This window comes from Stenella coeruleoalba (assembly GCF_951394435.1).
Source record: "Stenella coeruleoalba genome assembly, chromosome: 10".
Taxonomy (NCBI): domain Eukaryota; kingdom Metazoa; phylum Chordata; class Mammalia; order Artiodactyla; family Delphinidae; genus Stenella; species Stenella coeruleoalba.
Genome location: NC_137156.1, coordinates 10,127,932 through 10,152,181, shown reverse-complemented (window position 1 = coordinate 10,152,181; position 24,250 = coordinate 10,127,932). Strand labels below are relative to the sequence as shown.

The 24,250-nt window shown below is 50.6% G+C and overlaps 1 protein-coding gene across 2 annotated transcripts in view; it reads left to right on the top strand.

Moving 5' to 3' along the window:
* GFOD1 (Gfo/Idh/MocA-like oxidoreductase domain containing 1) overlaps window positions 1–23,900 on the top strand; it is a 101,384-nt gene extending 77,484 nt beyond the window's left edge. Inside the window, exons 1-2 of one of the 2 annotated variants that reach the window (XM_079932695.1) lie at window positions 12,989–13,182; window positions 16,860–23,900. In XM_079932695.1, the coding sequence (XP_079788821.1) occupies window positions 16,916–17,779 (864 nt within the window). In that variant the 5' untranslated portion in view covers window positions 12,989–13,182; window positions 16,860–16,915 and the 3' untranslated portion in view covers window positions 17,780–23,900. Of the gene's footprint in view, window positions 1–12,988; window positions 13,183–16,859 lie in introns of those variants that run through there. The other variant, XM_079932694.1, reaches the window with a different exon arrangement.
* The last annotated feature ends 350 nt before the right edge of the window (window positions 23,901–24,250 follow it).

Here is a 24,250-nt window from a genome sequence, read left to right as displayed (position 1 = left end):
TAGATGTCCAGTTGCTGAGAATTTTTCTAAACAGTTTACCAAACCTCTTTCTTTTCAACTCATTCAGCCTAAAGGTGTGTGTGCAATGGAGGTTGGGCAGCATGTGCTCTGCAACGTGTCCTTGGGTGCTTTCGCACCCCTGAATTGTAGCTTCTAGAAGGACTAAAGCGCTCTCCTCCCTTGAGGCCGTGTGGAGGGCCAGCTGCAGCACCACAGGTAGCCCTGACTTAGCACCACAGCCCCTCTGGCCCCCCATCTTCTCTCTATGCCCCCCAAATAAATGCAGATTTGTGATTCACTTAGCAAATCACGGTATAAAGAATATAAATCGTGGATGTTACACTTGGAGCCCCCCTGTGGAACATCTAGTCCAGACACTAGCTGTCTCTCTTCTCTCCAACATGCTTCACTATAAAGGGGGAAAGGTTGGATCGCTGGGGGTTTGTTCCAGTGTCGTTGATTCCTTGGAGATGCGCGCAGTCATTAATGGCTCAAAGAAGTACTATATTAGAGAAACCTTTTGCTGATGGAGAGGGTGCTTGCAACTTGTATTTGTTGTGTGTGTGCCTGTGTAACAGGGTGCTTAACGTTGCTTTAAAAACCATCAAGACAGGAACACACAGAAGCATACGGGGCGAGGGTGGTGATTGGCAAGTCGAATCTCTCTGCTGGGGCAGTGAGGAATGAGATCTAGGCTGGGGCTGGGGCTGGAAAACAGAATTGCAACTAGTTTGCATTTTTAACAAGCACTTCCCATACTTCTTAACCCTAGAATCCTTTTCTCGTGCATGGCAGGGCAATGAACACCCTGTGGGGCGAGTGTTCCTCGGAAGAGGGGCTTCAGCCCAGCCCCTCACTTTGTGGATGAGGGAATGCACGGGGTCAGAGTGGGGGCCGGGCCATGGGTACAGGATCCGCAGGAAGTCTCCACCGCCTGTCCCCGGCCTCGTGCCCACAGATACTGATTACTCAACCTCTGATAGCGAGGTGTGTGTGGAGCGGGACACTGCCTGTTAAAAACCACCAGGCAGGGGCTTCCCTGGTGGCGCAGTGGTTGAGAGTCTGCCTGCCGATGCAGGGGACACGGGTTCGTGACCCGGTCCGGGAAGATCCCACATGCCGCGGAGTGGCTGGGCCCGTGAGCCATGGCCGCTGAGCCTGCGCGTCTGGAGCCTGTGCTTTGCAGCGGGAGAGGCCGCAACAGTGAGAGCCCCGCGTACCGCAAAAAAAAAAACAAAAACAAACCACCAGGCAGAGCAGCAGGATAAAGGGTGTTTGGAGAGGGGAGCTTTGTGCTGCCAACGCACTGGTGGGGGAGTGGATGACGGCCCTGGAGAGCAGGTTCTGCCAGGTGAATGACTCTTCTGCTGGCTCTGGATAGCAGGGGACAGCCCAGTGTCCTCCAAGCAGAGCAAGGCTCCTCCTCAGGGTGGGCGGAGCTTTCCAGGCCGTGGCCCTAGAACTGCTGATTCATTGGCGTGTGTCCAGCATAAACACAGGGCAGGTTTGTTGGCCTGGATTTAACAAGGGGGACTGGGGTGAGCTAGAGACTCTCTGGGACATCAATGTAGGGACCCTTTAGGGCCTGGGAATAAAAGGAGAACAGAGGTCCACAAACACAAAGCTGTTTGAAAAAATAAGGATAATTGTCCAAACTCACTACCGTCAGGTAACCAACCGATAAGGACAGAGGGTCTTATAAACTGGTGTTTGATGGAAACGAGGTATGACAAGAAATCTAAAGGAGAAGTGAGCTGCATAGACAGAGCAGGCATGACTGAGGAGGGAATAGTTCATGACTTTATTCTTATATATTATTATTTATTGTTATATTTGTTATTATTATTCTGCTCTCTGAGTGCTTTAACTTTCACAGAGGACATTCTTTAGGCCTTACACCCGAAAAATGGGTGAACGGCTCTGTTCCAGGCGCGGTGCTTTACCTGCCCCTCACCCACACTACTCCACTAACACTTAGCTCTCTTCTCTCACCCTCCCACCCCCTCAACAGAAATTGACCTGCATAAAAAAGGCACTCAGCTCTTCAGTGAGCTCAAAAACCCCTCGATGACTGCTTCACCTTAATGCACCGAAAGAAAAGAGAAATGATTCTGTTCTTTCTTTTCCCAGCCTGGCAGAAATGCACGAGAGGAATCTTCTCTAGGTCCCAGACCGCTATCTTCCTCTCCCCAGCCCCAAGCAGGACAGCAACGCTTCCTTGTTGCAGAACGATCGGTTTTTACAGAAGGTTCCCACCATCATCACTTGCCAGTTTTAAAGACCGTTCCGTGAGCTCCATCGGCATTTTTAGCTTGCTGATGTCGTCTCTCGTTGGTTGGGACCAGAGCCCTGGGGGAGCAGGTGCCTGGGTGGGTCCTCTCCTGCCAGCCCTGTCTGGAGATGCTGACACAGGCCTGAGATGAGAACGTCAGCCTCCCTGTGGACGTATACCTCCTCTGCTCTCCCCCCACCCCAACCAGGGAAGTGGCTGCAGCTGTTGCTAAGCAACCAGTTTACCCTGTGCTCTCCTGGTCAGCAGATACAGAAGCAGCCCTGCAACTCCTGCTGGAGAGTTCCAGCTGGGAGCTACCCAAGGGCTGGACTTTAACTCTGCTGCTGACCCTCCCCTCTGCGCTGAGGGGCCCGTCTTCCCAGAGGTGTGGGTTTGCCTTTCGAGACTAGAGAAAATAACCTAGATCATTGACATGATCATAGATTCAGCTTAAATTAAACAGAATCTCAGCGGTTTAAAGTGATGTATACCTAAAGGTTATATCTCCATGAGTCCTTAAAACCCTTCAGAGGCAGTTGATGCTGTTACTTTGCATCAGAAAGCTCAGAAAAGTTTATTTATTCTCTAAGGTCAGGAAGGTGCCCTACACGTCTCTGCCCCCTAGCTGGTGGGACCTGTGAGCTTGGAGTATCAGCAGCCCCTGTATCCCTCACACCTCGCTGGACCTCTGTAAGGGCTTCTTCAGGCCAGATTCAGACTTTTTTTTCAGGTTCAGACTTCTATTGTAAATTGTGAACAGGTACTAAAGAGTATCTACAGCAAGCCAAGAACTATGCCAAGGGGAAACCAAAGTATTGACCAGTATAAGATGGCTCCTGCCTTTAAAGAACTTCTAACCGTAGCTTAGGGGAGAGAGTACATAGAATGTTCTAGAACAAAGGTTCCCAAACATTCTTCATTCATGGTGCTCTTAATGTCTCAGTAATTTTTTCATGGTGCTCCTAGGCCACAAGAAAGACCTGGCAATTCCATTTAGTAAGTCCAAATAATAAGATCCAAGTAGTATCCAATGGACATATATACTGTGTCTCAACAACATAACAGATACTTGAAAAAATAACACATACATGGAAGGAATAAAGATATTTGTACTGCATTCTTAAATGATCAGAATGAGTTACACTGGGATATGTGTGCCCATTGGGCACCGCACAACTTCTCAAACCACAGAATCAGAGAGGACACACCGCCCTCATTTCCCGTCCTGCCTCGATTAGTTTATTTGCTTTTCATCACAGCAACTGCCGAAAACCGAGCTTCACAGAGAGGGCACGTTATCGAAAGGAGTGTAGTGCAAATCAGTATTGAAACTGTGAACTTTTCAGAGCGAGTATCTCCCGCAGCATCCGATAGACGTCGAGTACCACTGTGTTTCCCTCAGAAATGAAAAATACACTGCAGTGCCCCTGCGAGTTCGGTATGGGGTCCCTGGATGCCTTGGGTGCCGAGACGTTCAGGCTGGGAACTGTGGTTCTAAAGCACAGAAACTAGTAGAGAACACAGTAGTAGGAAAATACAAGACCATGTAGAGGCTGGGCACCCCCCTCCCACTGCTTCCCCGGGAGGCCCTTACTAAGTGTTTGTGGGATGAGCGAATAATTACATGAAAATCCATGATTACAGCTGGGTTCCTCGGCAGTCATGTTTTACTGCCTGTCAAGTTGTATTTAGAATCACGATGTACTTTTCAAGGTGAGTCACGGGTACGCGGAGGGAACCAGAATATGTGGGTTTGAATCCCGGCTCTACCACTTCCTAGGATGTGAATTTGGGCATTGACTCTCGAGGGTTTGGCTTCATGGTTCGTGAAATGGGGGTGACAGTGACTCTCCAGGGTGTTGGGAGGATCTGATGAGCGCAGCTGCGCTTTGCCGGGTGCTTTGTACCTAGTGCACTTGTCAGTCACTACATGGTAGTTGTTTCCATAACCCTTCCTCCTGGAGTGGACATTTAGACTTTCTGCGGTTGAGCACGACAGGCTTTTCTCAGGAGGAGGGGTTGATGAGAGGTGGGTGGGTGAGGGCTGTCGTGGAGGAGGAACGGGGACAAGCCACACCTGCCTGCTCTCCAGGGCCCTTAACGACACCCGCCCCACTGGGGAACAGAGCAAACCAAGCCTGGGTCTCTGTCCTTGTTCTCTGTTTCTGGCACACCTTTAGGGCTCTGCTGTGTCTAAGATATCTGGACATCTCCCCACAGTTCTGTGCAAGTCTGACGTGTGGCCGGGTGTTCACGAGCCCCAGGCCAGGCTTATTCCAGCGCTGTGCCCATGTACAGCCCTCCTCTGGGAATCAGAGCCCCTTCCGTGCAGGAGCTCCTCCGGATGTATAAAGAGCCGTTATCACCTGTATGCCTGTATCCCACCTCCTTCAGGGCCTCACAGTAGTACTATGTGGAAGAGAAAGCATTAAGACTTGACTCAGCCCGTCTCCTCATCTGCACAATGGGGCTGCTTCCCCGCCGACATCACCAGGCAGCCCACGAGCTGTCTCGCTTTTCAGGCTTTCAGCTAGCATTGCTCAGGCAAACACAGACCCAGGTACGCCCAGTTTTCTGGGAGCTCCTGCCAGCTAGGTTTTGGCCTTTACAAAGAACCTGCATTGTTTGCAAATTGTTGCCCAAAGAAAACAACAGCAACAAAAGCGCCAAAGCGCTGTGACTCACCCTAACCAGCACCTGGGCCTTTCAGCCACAGTTGGCTAAATTTGCTGAATCTTCATCTGCTCAGTGCAGGGGATTGTCATCTGGTCCAGAGAGGAAAAACTGAACACTGTCTCTTTAAGAGAAAAGGTTGGTGGAGGGAGGATGTAGCTGGCTTCTGCGCCGCTGCTCCGGGGAGGATGACGGATCTCTGTGTTCAGTTAGGGGCTTTGTAACGTCCCCCTGCCAACCCCACCCTCCCCGAGCCTTGCCCATTTCTGAGGTTCTGAGTTCTGTGGACAGGGCCCTCGTCCTGGTGATGACGGTAGCACAGATCCGTGCAGATATCAGCTGCAGCCTAGGGTGAGGGGTGGTTCTCAGAAAAGGGATTCCAGTCTGCAGCCTCGGGCACTAGCTGAGCTTCAGTTATTTACAGGAACAGCTGATAAGGTGCCCGGCCAAATGTCTCATGCTGCCTTTGCCCTTCCGCCTGCCCGGCCTCGCCTCCCGGGCCACCCCACATAGCCAGTGATGCCAACGGAAGTCCCTGCCGGGGTGTGCCCCATGTCAAGTGACTCAGCACCCCGGCCGGTGCCTCTAGCATCCAGCCCGGGGATTCCAGGCAGAGCACGCTGCAGCAGATTTGTTCTTTCGGGGGACTTTTTTGCTACCGCATCTCAGCAGTAACTTCATTCTTGCAATAGGCTTATTCCTTCCAGCAGCCGTTCCTCAAAGCTATCCATTTCGTGTTCTCAGCAGTCCCGTCAAGCTGGCGGGGCCGGGTGTCAGCCCCATTTCACAGGTGGCTTCTGCACACGCATCAGTGGCAAAGCCAGACAGAACCCATTTCGATTTCAAGTCTCGGTACCTTGACCACTGCCAGAACCACACACCACCACGCCCACCCCTTGCTGCCATGCACGCACCTCCCTGCCCCTGAGCTCTTTTGAATTTTTGTCTCTCTCAGAGCTGACATGAGCTGTTTTTATCTGGATGTGTTATTGAATTCAGCAGACATTCATGAGCACTTTTCATGTGTCGGGACAGTACCTGTTGTCATTTCATCCTCAAGGCAGCCTTTCGAAGAAGCCGTTATTCTTCCGATTTTATAATAAGGGAACTGAGCTCCCTCAACATCAAATGGCTTGGGTCACACAGTTCCAAAGGCCAGAATCAGAACTTCAATCCACGTCCCCCCAACCCCCACTCCGCTTCCCTTTCCAATAAATCACGCCGGATCTTGGGCTGCTTTATTTATGGGTCCTCAGTGGTTCCTCTGTCCCCAAATCAATCTTTTCAGAAAGGCGTCCAGAAAGCTTGTAAACCTGTTGTACTAGAGAAGCATTTTAACTGCCGACAACAGAAATGGCCCGGCCGATTTTAGCAGAGTGGAATTTTTTGAAAGGACATTAATTCGTCACAGAAATGTTCGGCCGCCTGGGGAAGCAGGCTTGGAAAACAAGAAGAACAAAGAAAGGCCTGGCAGCTGGAATCGGTCCAGATCACACAGAGAAACCCAGCCAGTGTGGACGGGGACGCTGTTGCTTGCGATGATGCTGGCCCTGGGCCGCAGGTGCCCTCTTTGGCATCACTGCCACCGCAGCCCTTGGAGACCGATGTTGCTATCCCCACTGCCAGCCTTTCTGCTTCCTCGGGTTCCAGGCCCAGGCAGTGTCCCTGGCTGGCCAAACCCAGGTGTGCCTTCACTGCAAAGGCTGCTGGGAAAGCAACCCCTGGCTTGGCTTCCATAATGGGAAGAAGCTCTGCTTCCCACCAAGATGCCCACACGGGAAATTCCCACGTGGAGCAGGGAGATGCGGGTGCTGGGCAGCCCCTGAACATTACAGATCTCCAGCACCCCCACCCCCCGCCCAGACATACACAAACACCGAGTTAATTCTAGGTTACTTCTCTGTTTCTCATCATCACCACCTTCCCGCCACTCCCTCCCCTCCCCTCGTCACAGGTTTGCTCTAACGCGTGGAGATGCTGTAGGTGAAGGTGCTCTGGGAAGTGGTTTGTCAACGATTATCCCGACCTGATGATCCACAGACCTGGATCCGGTTTGCCTCCTGGCTGTGGGAAGGGTTCCTTACTGTTGTCTGGTCACATCGGCAGAAACGTTGCACTTCTGTTCCCTTTGCTTCTGGATGGGGGCAAGATCCCTTGTTTCTACGTGAGGAAGCTTAGCGCATCAGGCTGCTTTCTGGCCGCACCGAGGTACTTATTCCCCCAAGGGTCATGGTGGGGTAGGAGTGTGGCCCCGCCGTCGTTTTCCTGCTGCCACACTGTTTCTTAGGGGTGAAGTGTGGGGCAAGAGCATTGCTACCTAGTTCCTTCTGCCAAGGTAGCAGGTGCCTGCGTGCAGAAGGCCAGACCCTTAAGGGCTTCCTTTATTCAATGTGGGAACGCAGTCACCACCATGTTTCCACGGCCACTCTCCTTCCTGATGATAATCTTTCAGTTGCTCTGGCCAGTTCACTGCCACAGGCGTAGAGCAACGACGTCGACCTGTCAAGGACAGCAGTGGCTGTGGTTCTCCCATGTGGAGCTCCAGCCCTTCTTGGTTTTCAGCTCTTCCCCCTCCAAGCAGTAACCGGCCTCCGCCCTCCCTCCGTCACCTTCCTGAATCACTTCTCAGCTCAGTGCTGGGGTCCAGCAGGGCCCAAAGGGTTTGGGCTTCTTTTATTAACCCACCTGGTGCTCTGAGGCTCAGTCAGCTAACGCTACTCCCACCCTCCCACCGGTAGAAACTCCCTACACGGAAAATGGAAAACATAGAGCTCTGGGATCACAGAACTGAATCTGCAGCTGGACCTGTGTATGTCTGTGATCTTGGGCAATCGTGGTCTCTCTCGGCCTCCATTCGCTCTTCTGGACAAATGGGGATAACGATGCCTGTATGATGCTTAACTGAACCAACGGGAAACCTGGGCACCTGGTGGGTTCATAACAATTTCAGCTTCCCTTCCCTTCCTTGTGTTCATTCTAGCGCCCAGAGGCCAAGTCTGCCACCTTCCTGGCCCTGTTCCTATTACCACTGCCTACAGGGAGCCCCGAATTGAGGACACAATCTCCGTGGTGATGAGGAGACTAATAATAGGTTTTAAAAAGCCTAGAGTACCTCATCGAGTCCTGCCTGATGGAGTAAAAACTACTGCAAGAACATAGAAGCAAAGGGAGGTCTGGAAGGGATGTTGACACGTGTCTGAAGTGCTTTACTTGGGAGAATACTCGAGAATCTTCCTCTTGGCAGAGTTTTCTAGGGCTCACAGGCAAATGAAGGGACTGGGCTGGAGTAATTTTAAGATGACCTTCGCCCCCTGCTGTCACTCCTGTGATTAGTTGTGGCCAAAGGGAGATGATCTGGGTGGACCTAATCTAATCACAGGAGCCCTTTAAGGACAGAGTTCTCTCTAGCTGCTGGCCAAGGGGCAAGTCAGAGAGATTCCAAGCGTGGAAAGGACTGCCTTCCCCATGATGCTGATACTGTCCCGAAGGTGGTGCCACTCCTGAGAGATGCAAGTGCTTCTAGAGGCTGCACAGCCAGCACGGAAAGCAGCAGGGGACCTCAGGCCTGCAGCCCTAAGGAACTGAATTCTGCAGACAACCTTATGAGCTGGGAAGCACATTCTTTCCGGCGGGAGCCTTGTGAAACCCTGAGCAGAGATCCAGCTGTGCCCGCCTGGATTTCTGATCCAGAAAAGTGGAAGATAATGGGTGCTGTGTTAAGCTGCCACATTCGTGGTAGTTTGTTAGGGTAGCAGTAGAAAACTGATATAGTCAAGCAATAGGGATTGGTGGGGACTGTGGTCTACAGAGGGCACTATTCAGCTCCAGCTGATTCTTGTTGTGTGGGAGGCTCTGGAGGAAGAAACCCAATACTTCTGCATTTTGCTATTTTTTATAAGAAGCTAGACTGTGTGAAATATAGTGATTAAAAAAACCACAAAACACCTGCTTGGAGAATATACCTAAGGTCCCTTCACTAAAGCATAACCCCTCTTGAATGGAAAGAGTTTCCTACTTTTTTTTTTTTTTTGAGAAGTTGCCTAGTTTTAAGTCTTGTCTTACATTCATATTAGGTGTACAGTGAGGAGAGTGCTTCTCTGAAGCGTGTTAACGTGCCATTGACAGGGACTGAGGTTTTGTCGGGGCCTCCGGGGAGGCTCTGGGAGCTACCACGAGTCTCCCACCCTTTGGGATGTGTGATGAGAATTCCCACTATAAATAGGAAAAGGAAGTACAGATTTCCTTATTTCTCTGTAGCCACCCCGATCCCCATTCTAAGCTCCATCTTTAGGGGGTAGGTAGGAAACGGAGTCATCGTGCAATCTGGTCATCTCACCAACGCCATCGCTTACATTTTCTTGTAAGCAGCTCGGTCTCTTTTGGATGAGTCTGGTGGCCCAGTTGTTCAGGACTCTACCCTTTGCCCGCCTCTGCTGCAGAAGGTGGCGGCTTCTATGGGGAAAGTGAGGCTTGCGTGACTGGTTGTGTTCCCTGGATCCAGGTGGTGCCTCTGACTCTGGCTTGTCCAGGTGTGCGGTGGCAGTGCAGGCCACTCCCCAGAATAACTGAGGTGCGGTAGGCGTCATCTGGCCATTGGGGCCCAACAAAGAGGGACTGATGGTCCTGGCCATTTTCCTCTGTCCCGTCCCGATCATTGCAGCCACTGCAGCCAGCCCCAGACCTCTGTCCTCCAAGGCGCCCTCCCACCACCTCCCTGCCCCTCTCCACACTCGGCTCTGCGTGGGCCACCTCTAGGCACGGAGGTCGGGAAGCTGGCTTCCACATACCCACTGCTGTTGCTAAACCTCTCCTCTTGGTTTCCCTGGGCTAGACGTGGCGAGCTTTTCTCTTCTCTCCTGGGGATGCCTAGGCTGGAAGGAGCTGGTTAGAAACTTCCCAGCATTATATCCTCAACCTCAACCTGTATGAGCCGTAGCGGTGGAGATGTGTGCGATCGACCGATAAGGAAACCGCAAATGAAGAGTGTTTCAGGAGTGCCGTCCCTGTTATGGGTGTCACAGGCTCAATGATTAGATGATACTACTGTACATGAAACCATCTGAGAAAATCTAGCCACCGACAGGGATTCCTGTGCGAAAGGAGGGCTCTGATGACAGGCCCGAGTAGCGGAGGGAAGTCCATGAAAAGGGTTGGTGGGATGGGGGCCGGCCTTTAAGGGCAGGTTGTATACAGAAAAGCACTTGAACATCTCAGTCAGTTCAAGATCAGGTCCTGTCCACGTTAGCCGTGCTGACTTCCTTTGTTTGGCTGTCCCCGCTCTTTCAGAGCCCACAGAGGGCATCCTTGACAAAAGGGGCTGAATATGGGTCACGCTGACCCATTTCCATCTGAGGTTTGAAATTAGAAGTTGCTGTGGGACTGCGGGCGGTCGTTCAGCTGAGCGTCGGGCACACCTGCCCACCGCTGGCCCGGTTTCTGGTGCTCACCCCAGCCCATTACACCACCTCCTGGGAGCCCTCCTGTGGTGCCGTGGGCATTGCACGTGAGTGCATTGACACGTGGGGCTGGCCAGAATGGGAGCATGTGTCTGGGTTCAAATCCCAGCTGTCCTGGTCATTGAGTTTTGTGGCACCGTGGGCAAATAGCTTCCCCTCTCAGAGGCTCGGCTTCCGTGTCTGTGAGAGGGGGACAGGGTTAGTACCTGCCTTGCGGGGTCGTGTACACACACAACAATGGAAGGGCATGTGAGATATGCAGCCTCTTCTGGCACAGAGTTGGTGCTCCGGGGGCGGTGGTGATTGCTATTTTAAATTATGTCAGGATTATAGTGAACACATCAGATTAGGGCTGTGAGTCACGAAGTTGTTTGTCAGGAACTGTCATGGGGATTGAAGACGAGGGATTTAATCTCTCCAAAGGGGCTCTTCTCCCAACTTACATGGAAGAAGGGCCAGGGGGCAGAGAGCAGGGTTGAGACAGGTCATTTCTGCTGATGCTTTTCTCAGCTGAAAGAAAACACGTGTGTGTGTGTTGGGGCCAGGGGGTCAGGGAGCAGGGGAAGGAGATAACAGGGGTGGGATGGGAAGAAAGGAAGGAAGGGACCGAGCTGGACTGAGTGGAGTGTTACAGTGAGGGGGTGAAACTGACCACATGTCCCATGTCTCCAGGAGCAGAGAAGGAATGATCACGAACAGCCCTGTCTGTTCAGATACTTAGTTCTGTTGAAACCAGAGGTCTATCTTGGCCTTTAAAATGGTTTTTTTCTTCACTCTTAACTGTAGTTCTGCTTCATTTCCTTTGAATTAGAGACACTTTTAAGACTCTAATGATCTTCTTCCTCAGAAAATGAACATCAGGTTTCACACAATTTTTTTTTAAATAGTCCAATTTTAGTGGTTTCTCAGACCCAGGTTAAACACCCTTGTTTTATTTTATTTTTTGAACAGTGCAAATCTTTTTGCATTCAAATTGCATTTCAAATAAAGGATTTTTTTTTTTTAAAACACCCTTGTTTTAGACCATTTTCTAAATGGGACCCAAAGCTTCTGAATGAAGAGGTGAACTCTTACACGTGCTTCAGAACCCTGCCCAAATGTCACCTCTTCAGCAGAGCTCCCTACCACGCCCAAGTCAGTTGGGCAGCCCCTCCTTTGTGCTCTCATCGTTTATCCTTCTATTAGATCCTATATCTATTAGATCCCATAATCACTCATTTCCTGGTTGGTTTCTTCTACTAAACTGTGGGCTCCTTTTCATCTTTCTTACTCATTTATTGGGTCCCAGTGCCTAGCACAGAAATGTTGCAGGAATGGAATATAAAGGAAGATAATGCGTTCCCTGCTTGAAATGCAGGGAAAGCCCTCTCTGCCTTGGGTGAATGGGGTGGGGGTGGGGAACTAGGAAGCTGTATCTGATGGGACTTCTTGTGGGGCTCGGCCAACCCGCCGGGACAGGGCAAGCCAGCCTCCAGGACCAGCATCCGTTTTGGCTTTCAGAAGATAAGGGGCTGTCAACACAAGTGGAATGATCGGGAAGAACTGGTGGGAAAGTAGCGTCGGCCTCCTAGATCGCCACTGTCGATTAGATGAGGGAGTGTGTAATTGGGATTGTGCCGGCAGGGAGGGATGCTTTGAAGTTCCAGGCTGATTATGCTAAAGAATGACTCTGGGTGGCTGGGTGGCATCCATATTTCCAGGTACCACCTACCTGATCAAGGGCAGGAGAGGACGGCAGCTCTTTGGGACAGCAGAGAGCATGTGTCTTTCCCCGGAGGTGTCAGTGGGAAGCCCCTTGCCCTGCTCCTGGGGTCCCTGGGTTGGAGTATCAGCCCTCCTAAAAGCTCCAGTCTCTGGAGAGAGAGGTGGGTGGGTCCTCAGCCACAGCTTGGAGACCCTGAGCTTGGAGGGCGTGAGGGGCACAGCTGCCTGAAAGCGACTGTGGGGTCTGTTGGTTGGAAACTCCTTCCCTGTGGCACTGAGTCCTCGGAGGGCCGTAGATATCTGGACTCGAGAGCACACACTCAGCAGGCTCTGGAGGAAGCATATTCTCCATCTCCCTGCGAGGGAATCTCAGGAGGGCAGTAAAACTCCTTCTGAAATGATTTCATGGAAAAACTCCTGACAAAGAACAGGCATACTGCCTTGCACATGACACTTTCACCTTCCGGAAATTTCCCACGATCTCATTTTCTCCCCCACTTCAGCTCCGTGACATAGGTGAGAAGGCATTAACCCCACCATCCTCCGGACAGAGAGCTCTCACTCTATTTGCTGACAAGGGGCTTCTTGTCTTGATAAAGTAAGTTCGTTCCAGCCCAGAGGCTCCCCAAAGACCCAACTTACGTTCTTTGTTCTCACGCAAACGGGCAGACGGTGTGCATGGAGGTGGGTTAGGAAGACTCCCCAGGACACGCAGACCAGTCTCCACACGTCCTCTGCCACCCACCAGAGTCACGTTGTACCCCCTTGACAAATGCAGCAAGGTCCCGAGACAGCCATTTCTGGGGCAGCCACGGGCCCCTGGGTGGAGCCGGCTGAGCGTGGGGCGGTGGCGTCCCCGGAGGGAGCGGCAGGGTGACCACCGGCCGCCGTAGCCCAGGGAACCAAGAAAGCTCCCGCTGTTCTTCCGCATCCCTGTGGGAGCCAGTGGGCTTTGCTGACGCCGTCCAGCTGCTCGGGAAGTGTTTGGGGTTCGGCACAGCCTCCAGCTTTCCCTCGGGCGCTCGGGATTTCCCCCCGGTCCATTTCGCACTGCCTGTGGATTTGGAGTGAAATCAGGTCCGTATGTTTCAAGTCCCTTTGCTTGATTCTCTGCCGTACGATTTTCGCTGAAGTTTTGGATCTCTTGCCTTAGAAGGAAGACACATCTTGCCACAAGACGATGTGAGCCCCCAACCTAAAGGGAGTGTGTGTGTGTGTGTGTGTGTGTGTGTGTGTGTGTGTGTGTGTCTGAGAGACGTGGGGAAGATTGTGTAAGACAGAGAAAACAAGCTGCTTTATGAATCTGTGAGCGGTCTGCTAGCTGTGCATTCCTCTGAAGCTGGAAGCATGATCTTATTTTGAACAATACGTTATAGGGGCTTCTAGGAGTTCTCTTACAACTTACAGTGGAGTTGCCTGTTCTTCAGAACCCCAGGGGGCCCTGCACAAGCTGGGGATGTGGGTCAAGTTTTACGTGTACGTGTGAATTGACCTGAAGAGAGTCCGTAGCCTTCGCCAGAATCATGAAGAAGTCCTGCGGAACTGGAACAGGAAGACCTGAGCCTTGGAAGCACCACAAGTTCAGGGTCAGAGGGGCTTTCATCAGCTCCCTGGGCACAGGAACTGGGGCAGGTCCACGAGCTCTGGAACCTGCCTGCCCTTCCATGGCTTTGGAGGGCCCTTCTGCCTTCATGTTAAGTCTTCGTGTCTCCTTTGGACCTAAAAGAGAAAAACCAATGTTTTTCTGACCGTAAAAGTTAAAACTCATAAAATATGGAAAAAGGTAGTGAAGAAAATAAAAATTGGTCTTAGTCCTACTAATCAATGAACCACTGTAAACAGTTTGAGGTATTCCCTTCCAGGTTTTTTTCTTTTGTCCTTTTAAGAGAGAGTTGAGATCATAGCATGTCTGTGAATAGAGCCCTGTTCACTTAACATGACCTCATAATCATCTTGCTTGCCATTAAAAACTCTTTATAAACATCATTTTCAATGGCTGCACAACACACCATTATGTGGATGTGTTACAGCCCTACGCACCCATTCTCCTGTTGGGCATTTGCATTGTTCTTAGCTGTTTGCTTTAATAAATCACGCAGTGACGGCATCTTTGGGCGAGAAGCTGTGCTTACATTTTAGAGGATTTCTTTATGCTCGATTCCTAGAAGTCTCTTTTGACTTTTGAAGATGTTGTGTGTTAAGACGTTGCCAAGACCCATCTGTAACGTGTGGACGGTGCAGAGGACTGTGGACAGAGCGGTGGAGTCAGGCGGCAACGACCTCTGGCTTCCTGCACGCACATCGCGTGCCTCTAGGTGCCGTGGGCATAGAGGAGACTTAAGAAAGCAGAAGGCCCAGGCTTGATCCTTGAGGAAGCTGCTGTCTAGTGTGGGACCACAGCACACTTAAATAGCCCAAAGGAACAGATGCCTGTATCTCAGAATCTTGGGGGAGGCAGGCCTGCATTCTTCTGGAAACGGAGTCTATAGCTTTCACCAGTATCTTTTCATCTACAGAGCTTCAAAGAATTACCCATGCGATGGTTGCTTTGGGTATGTGGAGGGGAGTGAATTATTTTTCTCAATTTATTTTTTCTTTTACTGTTTTATCTGATAGTTCTTAGAATAGAAAAAACAAGATAAACTTGTTTTTTCATGTGTCATTAATATGACAGTAGCATGTACTCAGAAGATGGCCGTCAGGGGTCTTGGTGTTGTGGACCCTGAGATAGGGTATAGGAGAGGCCACAGCCTATACGCAACAGGTGTGAGGCAGATTTTGGCAACATTTGTCACCTGGACCTGTAGTGACCTACCCATCTGTTTACATAGAAATCTGCTCCTGCCGGCATTATCCCGGGTTACGTGAGCCTAATGCCGATAGGACCATATTATCAGAACACGATGTCACACAGGTGCGCGGCACTTTTGGTAACACAAACCAATGTTCCCTCACCCCTCTTCCAGAGCCTCAGTCCTCACCTGGTTACTCAGAGGTAAAGAAGCTTCTTACTGTTCATTCAGGGTCGTCAGGAAAACCAGCCCAGCTCTGCCAGTGTGGAGGAGGCCAGGAGATGGGGTCGTTGCGTGGCTCCAGGCCTTTCACTCGGGGCTGGAGTTCGATGTGCACCTGGAAACTGACAGCCATCGATTGTATTTATTTTCTCCAGTCTGTTCTGGCCACTTCTATTGCCCGGCGAGCTCTTCCGATGGGAAAATGAGAGCACCACGTGCCTGTGGCCTTGCCCAGACATCTCCACTGGACAGACTCCTACAGTTGTAGGGCTTCCACGGGACCCTCTTAGCTGGGCTTGCTGGGGGTGTTCATGGATTTTGTCAAGTCAGGTGCCTGTGGTCAGGACAACTGGGATGGGTGCGAGTCTCGTCACCCCATCTCCCTGTGGCATGTCCCTTGTCTGTGGCTGGAGTGTTCAGCTCTCCATAGGAGGGTCTACATGCAGAACAGGACTGGACAGCAGAGAACTCATAGGCAGGCATGTGCCTTGACTCTGAAGCTTCCCAATCTGGCATCCTTCAATCTGGCTTGCTGACAAATCGGTATACTTTTTAAAAAATGATTATTTTTTTGAGTTCCAACTGGCTGTTTCTCCAGGTTCAGCTGAGTTGTCTTTCTTCCCTCTTAGCTTTATCTTGGAATAAATCCTTTTCTTATTCCCTATCACTCTCCTATCCTTGGATCTGTGGTTTTCTCCTGACCCGGAACCACTTAGTTTCCTAAAGGGCTTCCGCCTACCTATAACTTAGGCACTCGGTAGCGTCATCACATAAGCTTAATTCTTATTTGGCCTCAGCTCCATTGCCAAAGGCACCAACGTCCCCACCCTCCCAGGCCGTGAGACAGATGAGGGTCGAGTCACTGACCATCCCTCAGATATAAGGACTATCCGCTCTTCCCGTAGGAACAGGAAAACATTAAACGAACACGTCTGTGAGCACAGCCAGCTCTAATCCATAATGCAAAATAAACAAGCAAGAAAACACTCAAAACATAATCCTTGGTGTTTTCTTGCTTAATTATTGCAAGCAATAAACAAGCTTGCAGTAAACAAGCTTGCTGGTTGTGGGAGAGACAGCTAAAAGCTTAGACTTTTGAAGTATATGGTTAAGAAATTCTTCCTCATCCTTAATCAGACTCGCGTTGCCGTGATTTCAGCTTATGTGTTCAGGTTCTGTCCAGATAAAGACATTCTTCTCTTCTCTACGTGTGATATTTTTAATAAAAATTTTATTTTACAAATAAAATAAAACATATAAAACATTTCACATGTCAGATAACTTTCAATAAAATATATGTAGAACATATTGTACACCTTAATAGAACTTACATTTTGTATTTAAATATTTTAACTTTACAAAATATATTTGTATATAAAATGTTATAGATTCATATAAATAAAATATTAAATGAAGCATTTGATATTATATTGGTGAACATTTTAAAAATTGCTAAAATATAGACTATTTAAATGTATGAAAATAAATCTTAATATTTAAATCAATGTGATGGTTTAATACTAAAGTAATTCGACATAAATATTTAAAGTAACACTGAAATGTATAGAATATGTTATTTTTGTATAAGTAAAAGGTGTTATAAGATGTTTTAAAAGTGTAGTAAGGGTAGCCGGTCGGGTCTGGTTCCCGGTCCATAAATTACGATTTGGGGGCCACAGCGCCCCCTGTCGCTCGCTCGGCGCCAGCGCCCTGACGTGCTGTTTGTCCTCCCGCCCGCAGGCATCGGCAAGAACGTCATCTGCGACCGCACGGCCACGCCGCTGGATGCCTTCCGCATGATGTCGGCCGCCCACTACTACCCCAAGCTCATGAGCATCATGGGCAACGTGCTGCGCTTCCTGCCGGCCTTCGTGCGCATGAAGCAGCTCATCGAGGAGGGCTACGTGGGCGAGCTGCTGGTGTGCGAGGTGCAGGTGCACGGCGGCAGCCTGCTGGGCAAGAAGTACAACTGGAGCTGCGACGACCTGATGGGCGGCGGCGGCCTGCACTCAGTGGGCACCTACATCATCGACCTGCTCACCTTCCTCACCGGCCAGAAGGCTGTTAAGGTCCACGGGCTGCTCAAGACCTTCGTGAAGCAGACCGACCACATCAAGGGCATCCGCCAGATCACCAGCGACGACTTCTGCACCTTCCAGATGGTGCTGGAGGGCGGCGTGTGCTGCACCGTCACCCTCAACTTCAACGTGCCCGGCGAGTTCAAGCAGGACGTGACCGTGGTGGGCTCAGCCGGGCGCCTGCTGGCGGTGGGCACCGACCTGTACGGACAGCGCAACAGCGCCCCGGCGCAGGAGCTGCTGGTGCAGGACGCCACGCCCGTCAGCAACTCCCTGCTGCCCGAGAAGGCCTTCAGCGACATCCCCTCGCCCTACCTGCGCGGCACCATCAAGATGATGCAGGCCGTGCGCCAGGCCTTCCAGGACCAGGACGACCGGCGCACATGGGACGGGCGACCGCTCACCATGGCCGCCACCTTCGACGACTGCCTGTACGCCCTGTGCGTGGTGGACACCATCAAGCGGTCCAGCCAGACGGGCGAGTGGCAGAACATCGCGGTGATGACTGAGGAGCCCGAGCTGAGCCCCGCCTACCTGATCAGCGAGGCCATGCGCCGGAGCCGGATGTCCCTGTACTGTTAGCCCGGATTGGGGACCCAGCGCGACCTAGGGCTCCCGCCTGGGGCCCAGAGAGGGGGAAAGGCTGGGGGAGAGGTGGCCTCGAGTAGTGTAGGGGTGGGGAAGTGGAAAGTCAGGGTGAGAAAATGGCATCTGGGAGGCTGAGCCCCTGTCCTGGTGAGGGGCCCCGAACGAGACTGTTGGGACGGTGACCCGCGGTCCCTGAGGTCGTCCCTGCTGGCGTCGGCTGAGACGGAGGCGGTCGGCCGCCTCTGCTGCCCTTTACTGTGAGAAGCCGGGAGGGGTTGCCGGCCTCCGCCCCTCATCCATCGCCCCCCACACCTTGGCCTCCTTGGCAAGCCAAATACTCCTGCGTGCTCTGAGCCCTGTTTCCAGGGGCGAGCTCGGCTGGCGGGAGACGGTACATCTTCACGTGCCCACGCAAGCCTGCAGGTGTGTGTGCGGGGGTGGGGGGGGGCGCCAGTGGCTAAAGAGAAAGTTCAGATTCCAGGAAGCCACTTCAAGTGTCTGAAGGAAACAGTACTTGGTAGCAAAGTGTACCGCTTTCTGGATGGATTTGTCTTCCTCCCAGGAAGCCCGAGGGAGGGAGTGTCTTCCTAACTGGCTCAGTGCCCTTTTCCTGGCCTGAGGTGTAGGGTAAGGGAGGGCCAGGAACAGTAAGCAGAGAATCGGGTTCCCTTGAGCCAAAAGGAGAGAGCAGGGGCACAGCCTGCACTGAGACAGATGAGGCAGAGAAGAAAATATCCCTTCGGATTTGCCAGCAATTAAAAGCCCATTTCCGGTGGAGTGGAATGGCCTGGAAGGAGGGATTCGGTACTGGAGCGTTGAGGTTGTCCTTTCACGGGGCCGAGGAGACAGCAGGAAGGAGGTGTGCGTCTGACCACAGGCTCCTGTGCTATCCTCCAGGACCGGGGGTGGCCTTGCGCCCCAGGGTCGCAGTGGCATTTCCCAGCAGGAGGGCAAGTGAGCCCTGGACCCATCTCTCCTAGCGAGCTGGGGAAGGGCTCTTAGGAGACTCCCCAGCTTTGTAGATTTTAAAAGGGGAGCCTTCAGGTCCACTCAGATATAATCCTCTCCCCTTTAAAAGAAAAAAAAATAGTCGAGGCTCTTTTCCTTAGCTTGGACCTTCGCTTTCACGCATCAAAAAAAGAAAAATTTTGAATAGGTATTAAACAAAAGGACAGTAAGCAACACACTTTTCGGCGTCTCTAAATGGGGTTTGAGAACCCTCTGAGGTGTATAGTTCCCATAGGCTGAAGAAGGCTAATGTAGGAAAAAGCATCTTCTTCCTCTTGGTCTCCTGTCTCTCTTGTCTTGTCATCCTCTGCTTACAGGGAGGGCTTTTACTGGAGATGGCAAACTGCAGGCTTGGAGCAGGCAGTGCCCGAAGGGAACAACCAGACACACACACACACACGCACACGCACACGCACACACACGGATTTATAAATGCTCGCTACCACCATTGTCACTAAAATCGCTCTTAAAAATTCAGACCTAGTCTTGAAAGAAAGCCCAGGTCAAATACATTTTGAAAATGGGGAATTATCCTTTTGTTATCTTTTCTTAATCCTTAACCCCACATCGGACATTTGTCGAGCTTGGCTGTGGAAACTGTTACTTGTAAACGTACACAGCGTTTGTTCACAGTCACAGAAATCCAGCCGTTGTCTTTGGCACACAAGTGACGTTTAGACATCTTTTCAGATGGCCCCGCACTAGAGCTGGAAGGGAATTTAAGGGGCTGAGGGTGAACCCCAGGCTCTGAGTGGGCAAAGTCCCAGAATGAACCGTGCGCTCAGTTGCTCCCTCCTTCCTCCTCCCAGGGGCAATACACTGAATCCCAGGCTGCCCGTGGGTCCTGCGTGGCCGTGTCCAAACACCACGGGAATGTGGTATTTTCTAGCACGGAGGGGTAGGGATCGCCTCCCTAGAAAGAATTACCCTGCTTCCTGGTCCCTTACCACAATGTGGGAAGGGTAGTGAGCTAAAACTCTCCATCGTACGATTGGTCCCTGCTCCGTTCACAGAATCAGCCTGCCAGCTTTCCTAGCTACCAGTTCAAAGCTAGAGGTTTGGTAGAATGGAAGTCTCCCAGTAAGAATTTGAGCAGAGGGCCATGCCATGGACTGTTTTGGTTCAGATTCTCCTAAATTCCCCTCTGGATAAATAGCTTTTGTGGAAACTGAGTGGAAAGAATATTTTCTTTTTCTAGTTGGCCCCGAAAGGCTGTGATCAAAGATGTAGAGAAAGGAAACCAGTGACTCTATGAGTCTCATTTTTCTAAGTCATTTATAATCTAAGTAGGGCTGTTCCTGGGGTTTCAGTTTTGTTTCTGTACTTAAAATACTTGGGACCACTTTCCCCCCAAAGATCACTGCGGTCCGTGATAAATATTTAGTGTCTAAAACAGAAATTCTCATTTGAGGCTGGGGTATATGGAAAGAATATACATTCTTAAAAAGAAGCATGAAAAATATTTTAGTAAGTGTTCTTAAATTCTGTCTACTGAAATGCATGTAGTAGGTAGATGCAGGAACAAGTGGAAGAAAAGACATAGTTCATTTTCTTAGTGTAAAATCTACAGTAAATGGGTTCTTTAGTGCTCCTTGGGCCCCAGGCCTATCACTTGCAAAGGCTTGATTAGGAGTCACAGTATAAAGCTGAAATCTGAAGCTTTCAACATTCTATGGAAGGACTTTGTCCCAGCCCAGCACCCCCAGTAGTCCCCTCAGGGGACTGGGTACCATCAGCTGGGTTTGAGCTCAGACGAAGTCTCTGGGGTAACCCAGCCCTCTCTGCCTTGTTTAATGTGTTTCAAGGACCCAGAGTAATGGAGGCTCCATTTTAGGGTCATCACATTTAGTCCCCACTTGCCTGATTTGTTCCCGTTATTGTGAGGGGGCCTCTGATGCTGAACATTTGGGCTCACGCCACTGGCGTCCTCTGCAGAGTGTTCCAAATTCCAAATTCTGAGAGGGGGTATCAGTCAGGGTAACCACAAGTGTTTGGGAATGCTCTGGGCTTATTTGGAAGGGTTGCATTCTCTGAGTTTTCTCCCGGAGAGAGAGAGCTCCCCTACGACTTCTCCCCGCGATGGAGAGGAGTGGCAGGGGACCACAGATGCTCCTTAGCCCACCAGGCAGCAGATACCTCGGGACTCTAAGGGCAGCTTGGCTGACTCCAGCTCAAGGGGAACTTCTCCCACACCCTTTCTCCATCCTCAGAGAGCCACGCCAGTACTCTCTGCGCTCCCACATTCCTTGATCATCTACTGTGTGCAGGGTATTTTAAGTACGTTATCTCGCGTAATCCATAAAAACAGCCCTGTAGTATTGGGTATTGTCGGTCCCATTTTACACGTGAGAAAATTGAGGCCGAGAGGAAGAGTAACTTGCCCAGAGTCACAAAACTATTAAGTAGAAGTGGGGTCACCTGAATCCAAACCTTTCTTCTCCTCCAAACCACGGTGCCTCCCACGAAGAAAGGTTTGAGCCTCTGCTATTCCTCCCGGGCAGGAAAGCGCTTCTTGTCGAACCCTGTCGGGGTCTGTGGAGCAACAGCGTTTAGAGTTCCATGTGACCTGTGTGTGGGTGCCCCTCTGCTGCTGTCGACACCTGCCTGTGGAGCAGGATGCCATGTTTGATGTTCTGCCAGAAGGTTCCTTGTAGAGCTGCAAATAGAAAGAGTCGATCTTTCTTCCTCTTCCAAAATGGAAATAGCACTCAGCTTCTTTTCAAATCAACGTCCTAAGTTGATTCTGACTGTAAGCGATGCGGCAAGCCACAGAGTTGGGGATTTTCAGAACGTTAGCCGATTCTCATGGATGGCCTTGGGTTTTGCTCTCGCAGTATATAGCATAGGAAAATGTCTTTTCTCAGGGAGTGGGGCTTTGACAGTTCATTTGTGTGTGACTCAGATTTTAGCTGTGCGTTGCATTTGTACCTTTAGACCCTCTTAACTCTTCATCTTGTCTCAGAGCCGCAGCTGTTGAATACGACCTGTGGTCACAAAGTAGGTTTCTGATTGCATCACTTTTATTCTGGTGGGTTTGGGGCGGGGGAGGAATTCAGCATTGATAAGGGTACCCTGGGGAGTTGCATCTGGAGGGACTTCAGAGCCCAATATATTCAGTTCCTTTATTTTTACATCCCCAAGAGGTTAAGTGATGACCAAGGTCACACCGCTTCCTAGTGGTAGAGCCAGGACTAAAATCCCAGTTTTCTGACTCTAAGTCCCATCCTGCATCTTCAGAGCCTCAGATGGGGAGAGGGAGGCCCAGAGAGGTGAAATGACTTGTCTCAGGTCGCAGGGCTAGTTGGGGCAAGAGTTGCAGTTAGAACTCAGACCTGCAACTGACAGTATTCCCTGAGCTGTTGCAGCTGAATCAGTTTTTTAAAAACTCAATTATGTCTTGAATGTACTCAGAAAACTAGCTGTTTAAAATTTCCCATTGTGACTGTAATGTGAACAGTTATCTCTAATTTGTATTCTATTGGCAAGGATGGGGGATATACATTCAGATGCTCACCTTCGGGATTTCCTGAGGCCAGCTCTACTTCTGGGCTCTACCCTGCCCTCTGCGTACAGATCTAGGTCTTGACTAGCTTAGGATTCCTGCCCCACCTACCGCCTCCGTCTTTGGCCATCCAAATCCTGAAGTTTATAGGGCAGAGGTCACGACCCTGGGGAGGTTTTTGTTTTGTTTTTTTTTAAATCGACTCTCCGAGCCCTGCCTTTCAATTCCCTTTCGGGGACAGGGAGACGTGTAATGAAATAAAAGCTGTGCTTGTCTGCAGCCCATGGGCCCACCCCAGCCTGTCGCATCCTGGGCAGAGAAGCGGGCGGTTGGGGGTACCCCAAGTTTGAGGGAAGAGCCCTGAGTTGGGCTTCAGAACTTTTCCCAAGAGGAGTGTAGACCTGCTGTGCTTCTTTAAGAGGTGTTGGGCTCGGTGGTCTCATCAGAGTCTGCTGGTGCAGCCGGTAAGTACCGTGTACCTGAGTTCCACACCAGTTAGCAATGAAAGGCAGTGGCCTCCTGACCTTTTCTTCCCCATGTCACGGTCCCTATTTGCTGGAGCTCTTGAGAGGGGCACCAAGCGTCTGGCTCTGTCAGGCTCCTCAAGTGTTGCGCTACTGAATACTCCTGAATCTGTTGCCCCTTTCTGTTTACACCAGCAGTGAGTAGACAAATAACAAGGCCCTGGCACATGCAGTGGCTCCGTGCTTGGCGTGGCAATCATGCTTGCCTGGGTGGTGTGAGCGGGGCCCCCAGACTGACCCAGGTCCAGGTCTCTGCTGTCCCCTACAGCCATCATAAGGGCTACGTTGTTGAATGAGCCCCATGGTTTCTCCCCAGCAACTCCATGACTGATTTGATCCTAGTCCCAGGCTAAGAAACAGAACCCAAGGAAGCGACCTGCCTGCTCCTTTGCTCCCCTCCTTCCCCATCAGGCATCCAACCATATTTAGTATTCTTGCCCTGTGCCTTGCCCAGGGGAGGGAGAAGTTTCTAGTACTTATGGTTTTCTGTTGGTTGCCTGGTGCTTCTACTGTTATTTTATTGTGTTGTTGTTGTTTTTAACCAAAAATTGCATTTGTTTGGTTGTCAATGTCGAGTGTGTGTTTATTGTTCTACAAACATGAGTATATATATGTATGTATATGTATAAAAACAAACATAACATATAAAAAGTCAAGGCATGTATACTAGATATTTTAAAGAGTTATTTATCAAGGGAAAAAGATGTGTGTTATAAAGTAAACAGAGTCTATATTTTATATATAATGTAGATAGCAAAAAATAGCTTATAAATTATAGAAGGTTTGGGTTTTCTTTTTTTTTATTATTAAAGCAAAAAAAAAAAAGACAATGAACGCACCTGTTCTTAGTGTTTTAAAAGCTAAACTGCTGTGGGAGGTGGCCTTCCCGACCAGGCCCTCGGGCTGTACAGTCTGTGCTCCAGGCCCGGAGCTGCTGATGCCTCGTGTTACCTCTGCAATGCTCAGGGGGCCATGGTCACCATCACCCCGCCAGCTGGCATGTGCCGCTTCAAATGTGGCTTCCTGCTGTCCTCCCCAGTTGGTGTTGGTGGGATAAAGGAATGGAAGTAGCAAATAAAGACTGAAGAGAAGATATAATTGCAGCTGTTTCCCTGTTTATTACACCTGGGTGCTCTACCTGATGAGTTAGGTAGCTGGCCAGTTTGGGGGATCTGAATTATGAATGGGGGTGGGAATGATGGTGGTGCATCTGGGGGGCGTGTGTGCCTAGTGTGGGCTGGTCTTTCCTTTCCACCCTCTGCTGTCTTAGGCAACACACAGGTAATTCTTCTGGTCCATGCTTTCCCTTCACTTAAAAACAGTTACGAATTGGGAAGAAAAATACAAACGCTGAGATCGCATGGTTCATTCCTCCATGAGCAGATCGTGATGTTAGTGCATTCAGAACACAGCCCGCCCATTCAGACAAAG